Source organism: Astatotilapia calliptera, chromosome 22, assembly GCF_964374335.1.
Source record: "Astatotilapia calliptera chromosome 22, fAstCal68.1, whole genome shotgun sequence".
Lineage (NCBI taxonomy): Eukaryota > Metazoa > Chordata > Actinopteri > Cichliformes > Cichlidae > Astatotilapia > Astatotilapia calliptera.
This window is the reverse complement of record NC_137442.1, coordinates 2,894,551-2,905,119: the sequence shown is the minus strand read 5'-3', so window position 1 is coordinate 2,905,119 and position 10,569 is coordinate 2,894,551. Positions and strand designations below refer to the sequence as shown.

Below are 10,569 nucleotides of genomic sequence, written 5' to 3'. Positions count from 1 at the left end.
CGGGGATGCTACAGCTTACGTCTATTGCAGCATAACTAAGGGAGGATTCAGGGTCACCTGGTCCAGCCCTAACTATATGCTTTAGCAAAAAGGAAAGTTTTAAGCCTAATCTTAAAAGTAGAGATAGTGTCTGTCTCCTGAATCCAAACTGGAAGCTGGTTCCACAGAAGAGGGGCCTGAAAACTGAAGGCTCTGCCTCCCATTCTACTTTTAAATACTCTAGGAACAACAAGTAGGCCTGCAGAGCGAGAGCGAAGTGCTCTAATAGGGTGATATGGTACTACAAGGTCATTAAGATAAGATGGGGCCTGATTATTTAAGACCTTGTACGTGAGGAGCAGGATTTCACGTCTGCTGCTGTAATTTATTAATTTCAGGATGTCTTGTGTCTGTATCTTTCTGTTCTGTCTGGTGTTGCACTCTCTTTGTTTTGTTTTGTTTTGTTTTTGTTTGTTTTTTTCAATTTTTGTACACTTGCAGTTTATGTATTCCTGTTTTGATTTTCTGTTATATATGGTATATGTATCAGCATGGTCTTGGAGGAACATTGTCTCATTTTACTGTGTACTGTAACACTGCATATGGTTGGAATGACAAATAAGCCACTTGACTATATCTTCAGTGAACTGTATCAGTCTCTGCAGTATCTTCCAGTTGCAGCAGTCACTTCAGTTTCTGTTCAGTCTGACTGAGGGAGGTTTTTGTACGACTGTTTTTCACTGTGTGAGATAAAGATGACTGCTTGGCCAGAATTCACCCTTACAATAATAAACTGCTGCATCTTCAGCCTGGACTCCACTGATGGTCAGAGTGAAATCTTTGTTTGATCCACTGCCTGTAAAACGAGCTGGAATCCCTGATGCTCGATTGCCATAGTAAATCAGAAGTTTAGGAACACCTCCATCTTTCTGTTGGTACCAATATAGGTCTGTCCCACCATCTACCGCATGACTGGTCGTACACTTGATGCTCACAGTTCCTCCCACAGCAGAGCTCACTGCTCCAGGCTGAGTCACTGTGATCTGTCCTCTGGACTCTGAGGACACAGAGACAAAAACATAATGCAGCTTCATGGTTTTGTGGGCTTCATTTCAGAGGGACAGATGTCGATAGAGGAGAGGAGTTTGATTCTCTGGACTTTACCTGTGAAGCAGCAGCAGAGGAGAGTCCAGATGAGGACGCAGATCAAAGTCATGTTTTTGATGAGGAGGATTTCTGTGGCTTCTGTTGTGATGAAGGACAGCTGTCAGTCATCCAGTGTTCAACTCTCAGGACTATAAACTCTCCCAGAGCACTGGAGCATGGTGCTGCTGATGCAAAGTGCCTCTCTATGGAAATCATCTGACTGACTCCAGCAGAGACTTGGATCAATCTGATTTCTATCAGTGGATCAATCACTTCATGATAATATTGACCAACAGTCTCCAATTAGACGCATTTGTGTTGAAATTGTTCCTTTCTGAATGTCTGTTATTTAAACCCACTTCATTTTTCTACAACATTATGGTTTTCATACCACTTTAAAGCGCCTTAAAGAAGTTAAACATTTTCCACTTTATAGTTTTACAAAATGACAGAGAAAACTGAAGAAAACTATTTTCAGGAAAATGGATAAAATCAGTCCTGTCACTATTATTAAATGAGATCATTTAATTTATGATCATTAGATCATTGAGGGTCACGCGATTATTTTTAAATTCATGATTCACTGTCTTCCTTAGATTTGATTGAACACAAGTTTGACATTTTATCGATTTCAGAGTCAGAGAGCTGATCAGTGAGTTTGTATCACTGTGGTGGACTTTTGGTGGAGCAACAGGCTGGAAGTGAACTGTTAGTAGATTTGAGTCACTCAAAGAACTAAATTCTGTACTTTTATTGATTCATTTTAAAACCCTGATGCTGCTGCTACATTTTGTTGAACTTTACTAATTATATATTCTGACTCTTGGATGTGTTACATTTTGTCTTCAGACAGAGTAATATCTTCTTCACTTCTTCTTTTGTCTCCCTGAAAATGTTTCAGTAGAACTTTTGTCTCTAAAGCAAATATTGTTTGAAGTTTTTAAATTTCAGAGATAATATATTTTACATTTTGTTCACCCTTTGTCAAAGGTTTACTTTTGCATAGCAGAAATAAAAACACTTCATCAGCATGTTGTCCGAGTTTAACTAATTTAATGAGTTTTCTTTTTTTTAAATTTAATATCTGTCATTGACGAGAGGCCCTCCAAGAACATAAATCTCCACCAAGGCAGCTCATTCTACTGGCAGTATTTACTTTGAAGGAAATCGTTTTGTATTTTTTTCTTTCTATATTTTGTTTTCTTGGTTTTTAAAATAAATACATTTTAAGAAGTTTGGAGTGCTGTAGAAGTCAGATAAGGGTAGAATGATGGATTTTTACACAAACATTGTATTATTCCTTTATATAGGAGCAGATTGTCAGGGGCCTGGGAGAGTCTCGCCATGTTTGGTCATGACACTGCTCCCAGGCGGGGTCCTCTCCAGTTTTCCTTACAGCCGCACCTTTTCACAGTCAGAGGCATTTCATAGAGTGACAAGTTTTCTCCTCATTTTTACGTCAGGGACATGAGCTCCATGTCAGGAACCAGTCACACACAGATGACAGGACAGAGAAGATTTTGATGTTTCAGACATGATCACCTGCACAAAGCCTGCACAACCTGATCCTAAGGCTACGTCCACACTAGCCCGGACAGATTTGAAAACGGCCTTTTCTTCTGAAAATGCTCCGCGTCCACACTAGCGTTTTCAGTCGTTTTCACAGAGTTGTGCGTCCACATTGAAAACGTTCCAGTCCTGCGCAAAAGCGAGTGAGAATTAAAGAATTTGAAGAAAAGCTATCTGGAGCATGTACAAACTGATATTAATCTTTTTTTAGTGCTGTCAAAATTGAGAGCAATCAAAACAACTGCTGTATAATGCCCTCTGCTATCTTTGTTTAATCGGTCACATGACTGCATCACATGACTAAAATGCGTCATCGTTTTAGAAAGTCGACGTTTTAGAGTGTCCACACTGCGACGGGACAGCTCCGTTTTGAAATGTATGCGTTTTCGAGAGCGTTCTCAAAACTCTCAAAGCCGAAGTTTATAGTAGTGCAGAAGCGAATGTGTGTTGTCGTTTCAACAATAACGGTTCACAACTTTTCCTTGGTTGCATAACAGTGTACAAGGGGGGCTTATTTTCCACTGTGCCAAAGTTTATTCAAATCAGTCAACAAGTGTGACCCAGCCTTTGTCCGTGTAGGCTTTAGAAATTTAGGGAAAAGGCTATCTTCAGGTTCTCAGGACATGCAAAAAGTCAGTTACATATCCATGCCATTAACATCTTTGCTCAAAAAGAGAATACTGTTGTCACAAACAAGGATGCAGTGGACTCGAGAGCAGACTCAATTGCTCGAACTATGTACAATTTATTTGAAGGAAAAAGGTACTTAAACAAGGCTGGGTCTAACAGAAACTATTCGCAGGAACTGAAGGAGACCAGAGGACGGGAAAACAGACGTGGAACACAAAGAGAACACGGGCGGGAACTTCTGCAAACACAGGAAAGAGGTTTTACTGATCTGGTAAACAATTAAAGGGCTGAGGTGAGTGGTACTAGTGGAGAGTCTTGTGCTTACTTGAAAACACCGACTATTAGGCAGAGGAGGGGTTGCCGTGGGAGCATCCCAGGGATGGCTGAGAATGTGGGGAAGCTGGTCCAGGTTCCAGGGTGTCCAGGGGAGAGGGATCCACCGTTGAAGTACGGGCTGGAGGGCAGGCTGAGGAGAAGGTGAGTGTGTAGTCCTAGGGTTCTAGGCAGACTGGAGAACGGAGTGGAAACAGAGCACGACGGGTGATGTATCTGGAGAACACAGGAGAACACATTTACCCACGGTCCAGACAAACAGAGTCCAAACACAGTGGAGGCTAGTTTACCACTAGTGGTAGCAGGACGAACTGGCGAGGAGTGGCAGGCAGCGCTGGCTTGAAAACCCTCCAGATGGAGGCCCAGAAATTGGAAGCAGGTGATGAGCTGGCCAACTCCACCCCAGGGGACGGGCAACAGGAACCTGGACCACACCCGACCAGACACTCCCACGGCATATGACAACTGTAGCTTCACAGCTTTCTTCAGCTGTTGCCAGATAAAAGGAGGAAGCAAGTTATGGATTATTGAAGACTGTAGGCTCCATCAAATACTTAGCTTGGCAAGGTTTAGCTCTACGACTCAAGACTCAAGAAGTTTATTGTCATTTCGTATGGTGTTACCCAGGCTGAAACAAAATACTGTTTCTCATCAGCCTCTACAGTGCAATAAACAATACAGTTTAAAAAGAATACGTTTAAAAAAGAGCAGCAATAAATAATAAAAAAGGCAGTAATAAACTGCAACAATATAGATAGGGATAAATAACATAAAATCTAAATTCTAAAACAAACTCATTCAGGTAGGTAGCAGCAGTCCTTTCACAGAAGGTCATGTAGGTGTAGTTGTTGGTATAGTTTATTGGTGTCAATACATTGATGTAAATGATTGAATAGAAAAAACAAATAAGCAGAGTTGCCATGTGGAATTTCTTCCATCTGGCAATAATTTCCTTTGGCATTAATAAAGTATTCTGATTCTGATTCTGAATACAGCAGTGGAGAGCCGACAGGCAAACATTCCGGTGGGCCTCTGGCATTTAAAACAAACCTATTTATTTATTTAGAGAAAAAGAAGAAGAAGGTTGAACTTTTTTGATGTCAATAAAAAAAGTTAATAAAGGCCGGCACATGGATGTGGAGAGAAATGCAGATTCAATCACAGGAAGTCAGGATAAAGTTCACTCAGAAGCTTTATTATGCAACACAATAATAAACAATGGCACTGGAGACGATTTCTTAGTGTGGGGATCACAAAAGTGAAGGTTTTGGCAGGTGGAGTGGGGGTCGCTCCAGTGGGAGTGATGTTGGCTGAGTGAGCTGGATGGATGAGTGTACTGAGCTCAACATGATTAATCCAGTGATGAAGAACAGTTGAAGGCAGGAGAGCAGACAGGTGATGAAACATGAGCCTGAGAACATGAAGCAGCGTGAGCATGACCTGCGTACAGGTCGGTATGCAAACTGCTGATAATGTGACTGGTGGATCTGAGAAGCTCCTGAGAGCACAAGGAGAACAAGGAAAGGTAAACACAGCACGAGACGTAAAGGCAGCCTGTTACTAACATGTTTTGAGCAGACGGACCAGCAAAGAAGAGATGCTGATGCTGGTCTTAAACACTGCCGCTTGTCCTGGATCACAATCAAGTGAGCATGGCAGGTGTGCTGATGAGGGCTCCGCCCAGAGGTGGAAGCACAGAGACGACATGGAAAAACACAGCCAGCTCCCCCTGACCATGACACTTTTAATGCCCATTTATAGAAAGTCATTTCTTGAACTGCTGGTTCAGTGTTTTATTTATAAATACCTGCTCCAAAACCACGGAGGTCAGGCAGAGAGACACTCTGAAAATGAAGGACAAAAACATTATTATCCATCCTGAACGTGTTTTGTCATCTGAGTTCAGGAAGTTGTTCTCAGGTCACCGTTACCTTGAACCTCAGTGTAGAACAAACAGAAACTTCAGATCCTTCATTCCCTCAGCTGTTAGATTCCTGAACGCTGACAGGAGTCGTTTAGATGAATGTTTCTGTGATTCTTCATTTTCAGACATTTACCCTTCATATTCTGTTTATTTATTTCGAACATTTTTGTTCATTTTGATGTATTTATTTACTTTTTCCTTGACCTCATTGCTTGTTTATCTCTGCCTTGACGTGCAACAGTGCTCGTGATTATTGTTTAAAGACTGTAGGCTGTGTGAGTTTGACCATGTGAGCAGGTAGTGTGGGAAAGCTGCAAACAAACTTTGGAATTAATAAAATTATCTGAACTGTGAATCTAATTTTAAAAATGCAATTTATAAAAGCATGTTGCACTGTTTCTTTTTTATTTTTATAACATTATGCAAACAGTGAATGATTTTGTTGAGTTTGTTTGTCTCAGAGTCAGAGAGCCGTGTCTCTCTACAGTCAGAGGTTTTTGTACGGCACCTCAATGAGTTTGTATCACTGTGGTACACGTTCGGTGGAGGAACCAGACTGGATGTTAACTGTAAGTACATTTCACTCATTTATGAAGCTCAAACTTGTATCATTAAGGTTCATTTCATTTCCTTCTACATAAATACTTCATGTTTCTCATAAATATAAAATCTAATATCAGTGTAAATTTTGAATTCAGGCTAAAATCGTCTTGTGTATTTATTTTCACTGGAAATTAAACTTTCAAAAGTTTTTTTTTTCTTGAAGAAAAGTAGAAAACGTTTATATATTTTACATTCTCATAAAAGTTTTGTCTTCAACCTTTTGCTGCAAATAATGTGACATCCATCTAAAATTAATAGTTCTTAAAGATTTAACATTATTAACGACACATTAACAGTTTGCTGTCTGAGGGTTGATGATTTTATGAATTTTAATGTGTGAGTAAGTACAGTTATCTTTATTGTTCCCTAATAGACCAAAAAAAGGTCTTTGCTTTTTTCTGTTTTACATACAATTGTTTATGACAAGTTTATGAGAAAAATCTGACATGTTCATTTCTGTTTGTTTTCTAATTATAAAACTAATAAATAATACAAACATAACGCACATGAGTACATCAGAAGTCAAAGAAACACTTTAATATTTTTATCTTTGGTACTGAAACTCGTCTGTTGCCATGGTTCAGCAGTGAAGCCTGTCTGTTTCTATGGTTACCAATCTCAGATAGAGAAGTGAAACAGCTGGAGAGCAGTTTCAACTCCCAGTTTCTCTAACATCTCTCTCTCTCCCTGCAGTGGGTCGAGTCCCCCCCCTCCCTGACCGTGCTGGCGCCCTCTAGTGAGGAGCTGCAGCAGGGGAAGGCTACAGTCATGTGTGTGGCCAACAAGGGCTTCCCCTCAGACTGGAGGCTGTCCTGGAAGGTGGATGGAAGAAGCAGCAGTGGAGAGGAGAGCAGGAGCCCCGGGGCGCTGCAGAATGACGGCCACTACAGCTGGAGCAGCACCCTGAGGCTCCCTGCAGACCAGTGGGAGAAGGTGGGCTCTGTGACCTGTGAGGCCACCCAGGGCTCCCACACTCCACTCTCAGAGACTCTGATGACAGACCAGTGTTCCCAGTCTTGAGCTGACTTACTGGGACTCTGATACTGGCTTTAGTCTGCAGCTTCTCTCAGTCTGCTCCCTCTGTGTCTGTATTGCTTTGATAGTTTTCATGTTTTCATGCTTGTGGCACTGTTGATGGTTTTAATACTTCAAATAAAAACTGAGGTCTTCAAATAGTGGTTTTCATGTGTTTCCATTCAGCTGCTCTTCTGTCTGATAATCATCCTTCAGCTTCAGCAGTGATGCTTCCATACACTGAAAATCTCTGCTTCAGTAACTTTGACTGAGAGAATCACATGTGCTGTATCACATCAGAGTGTAAATGTAAAAAAATGAAAACAACTAAAAAAAAGAAAAGAAAAAGCAATAAGTTAAAAATAGAATCACAGCCAACAGCTGCTCCCTGTTATAAATAGTTTTAAGGTCTTTTGCAGCTGCATTATTTTCCATCATGTTGGACTTTGTGATGATATTTGCTGTTGGGTGTAGAAGAAGTAGAAAACATGGTGACAGATTATTGTAACCTGCATGTGACCCATGATGAGACCCGTCCTGGTTTTCTTCAAAGTCAGAATTGATAAAATAACCCAAAGAAAAACTAAACTTTCTTTATCAACATAGGAGACACTAAAAATGTCTCTTTCAGAACATCAGTGCAGGTTAAAAAGTGTAAATGTCAGAATAATTTATGTCACAAAGATGAAGTTAAAGACTTGATGAACTAAACTTTAAATCTTCAGATCAAATCATGTGAAATATTTCTGTGACTAAGAATGTAGCTGAGCAATCTACATACATACATATATCAGTACTGCAGTTTACTAAAATATTCTCATTTAATAACTACTTCCCAGTTTGAATATTTACAGGAGAGTTTCTTCATCACAGATCTGACTCACAGTATCAACTGTTTTGTGTTTCACATGTTCTTCTGTGCGAGCTCGTCAGGATGGACACAAGTCTGATGTTTTGAGTCAAACCCACATAAACATTACTGTGTGTGTGTGTGTGTGTGTGTGTGTGTGTGTGTGTGTGTGTGTGTGTGTGTGTGTGTGTGTGTGTGTGTGTGTGTGTGTGTGTGTGTGTGTGTGTGTCCTCAGTGAACTGTATCAGTCTCTGCAGTATCTTCCAGCTGCAGCAGTCACTTCAGTTTCTGTTCAGTCTGACTGAGGGAGGTTTTTGTACGACTGTTTTTCACTGTGTGAACACCCACTGACTGTTAGGATAGTGCCAACTCTGACAGTAATAAACTGCTGCATCTTCAGCCTGGACTCCACTGATGGTCAGAGTGAAGTCAGACTTTGATCCACTGCCTGTAAAACGAGCTGGAATCCCTGATACTCGATTGCTAGTGTAGTAAATGAGACGTTTAGGAACTCCTCCATCTTTCTGTTGGTACCAGGCTAAATGGTTGTTGCCATGAACATTCTGACTGGTCGTACACTTGATGCTCACAGTTGCTCCCACAGCAGAGCTCACTGCTCCAGGCTGAGTCACTGTATATTGTCCTCTGGACTCTGAGGACACAGAGACAAAAACATAAAGCAGCTTCATGGTTTTGTGGGCTTCATTTCAGAGGGACAGATGTTGATAGAGGAGAGGAGTTTGATTCTCTGGACTTTACCTGTGAAGCAGCAGCAGAGGAGAGTCCAGATGAGGACGCAGATCAAAGTCATGTTTTTGATGAGGAGGATTTCTGTGGCTTCTGTTGTGATGAAGGACAGCTGTCAGTCATCCAGTGTTCAACTCTCAGGACTATAAACTCTCCCAGAGCACTGGAGCATGGTGCTGCTGATGCAAAGTGCCGCTCTATGGAAATCATCTGACTGAAAACAACAAGTAGTTGGATCAAATAGTCGATGCTGTTTATCAGTTAATCAGTCAGTTTATGAAAATGTTTTCTTTCTTGTGTTTTAGGACACATCCAGACATTGATGGATGTGTGGGATTTTTAAATTTGGGTATTTTCTGCAATCTTTTACAAAAACATGTCCATTGACTGAGAGAGGCAAGAAAATGTTTCATGATCAAACCAGAGCAGTACTTTGTAATATAACCCCAAGTGTTGCCAAATGCCAACAAAACATGCAAACAATGTCTGAAGATAAAGGCACAGACATCCATCCTTGTAAGACAAAATCTGATTTCCTCTTGTTCACTTAAAAAAGAAGAAGAAAAGAAATGTTGTACTTGTCTACTCAAACACATGAACAGAGTTTCAGAGAATCTTCACCCTGAAAGAGGTTTTAGAAACTTACCTGTCAGCAAATCAAAGAACCGCTTACATGTAAGCAACAGGACAGAATAGAAAGATTTCCCCCAAAAAAGAACCTGCACATTTGAACATGGCGTCAAAAATGAAAGACATTAAAAAATCAGAGGAAAGGTACAATTTGCAAAACCTATTTTAGAGTTTTGTAAAACTCAGTACAAAAAAACTTGCAGTGATTCACATTGATGCATGATGCTGACCACAGGATGCAAAAGTTAAACATGCCCACAGCGCAGAATCATTCATCTCTGTTTTAATTTGATATTTTTATAACAGGACAACCTGTGAGGCTGGAAAGACTTCGGTTTCATGCCCTGAACAGGTCACTTTCTGTTTGGTGATGTAGTGTCTGCAGTGTTGGGAAGGTTACTTTTAAAATGTATTCCACTACAGATTACAGATTACATGCCCCAAAATGTATTTTGTAACGTATTCTGAATACTTTGGATTACTTAATATATGATCATGCTTTTTACAACTACATGAATGTACTATTGCTGTTTGATTTATTACTGTTACTGAAGCCTACTTGCCGTACCAATAACAACTCGATTTTTACATCTTAATATAAATGAGTAACAGTAGGTGGACATTAGGTAAGGCTGCACTTTTTGCAGTAATCTGCAAACGCATATATAAAACAGGTCCGCGGCTCCAAACCGTAGTAAAGGGACCTCTGGCTAATCCGTCGGGTTCGTGTCGGGCTCGTAGCTGAAAACTAGCTTTACTTTGTTGTCTGGGTCAAGTTTGTAAGAGACAGAGAGAGGCGTTGAAAGGCTGCTCCAGCAGAACTTATTGTTTCGGAGGAAAACACGAACACAGTGTCCAGTCGAGTCTTAACAGCTTACTTACAGCTGGGCTCGTCAGGCTCTCTGTTTGGCTGCTGTGGTTATTATTATATTTACATGCTTCCAGCTCCCGTTTCTGCTCGATGACAGCTCGTACTTTTTCTCCCTCTTCGCGCTCACAGACACATAACAGGTACAGCAGTCCATTCTCCCTGCAGCACGGACTACACTGCCCATCAGGCTGCATTCTTTAGGGCGATGCCTGTAACACTCTGCCTGTTGCCTTCATATTAAATCATTTTTTGAATAATAATTTTTAAATATTT

General features: G+C 40.7%; 1 protein-coding gene and 1 gene segment (V, D, J or C); one reads left to right on the top strand and one right to left on the bottom strand.

Moving 5' to 3' along the window:
- Positions 1 to 743: 743 nt before the first annotated feature.
- LOC113015304 (uncharacterized) overlaps positions 744 to 10,569 on the bottom strand; it is a 325,186-nt gene continuing 315,360 nt past the window's right edge. The window contains exon 4 of the mRNA XM_080296227.1: positions 744 to 753. The gene's annotated coding sequence lies outside the window, so the exon portion shown is untranslated. The remainder of the gene's footprint in view (positions 754 to 10,569) is intronic.
- Positions 4,736 to 7,546, top strand: LOC113015160 (Ig kappa-b4 chain C region-like). The segment is given in 2 exon segments: positions 4,736 to 6,150; positions 6,878 to 7,546. Coding segments are annotated over 2 exon segments (384 nt in total).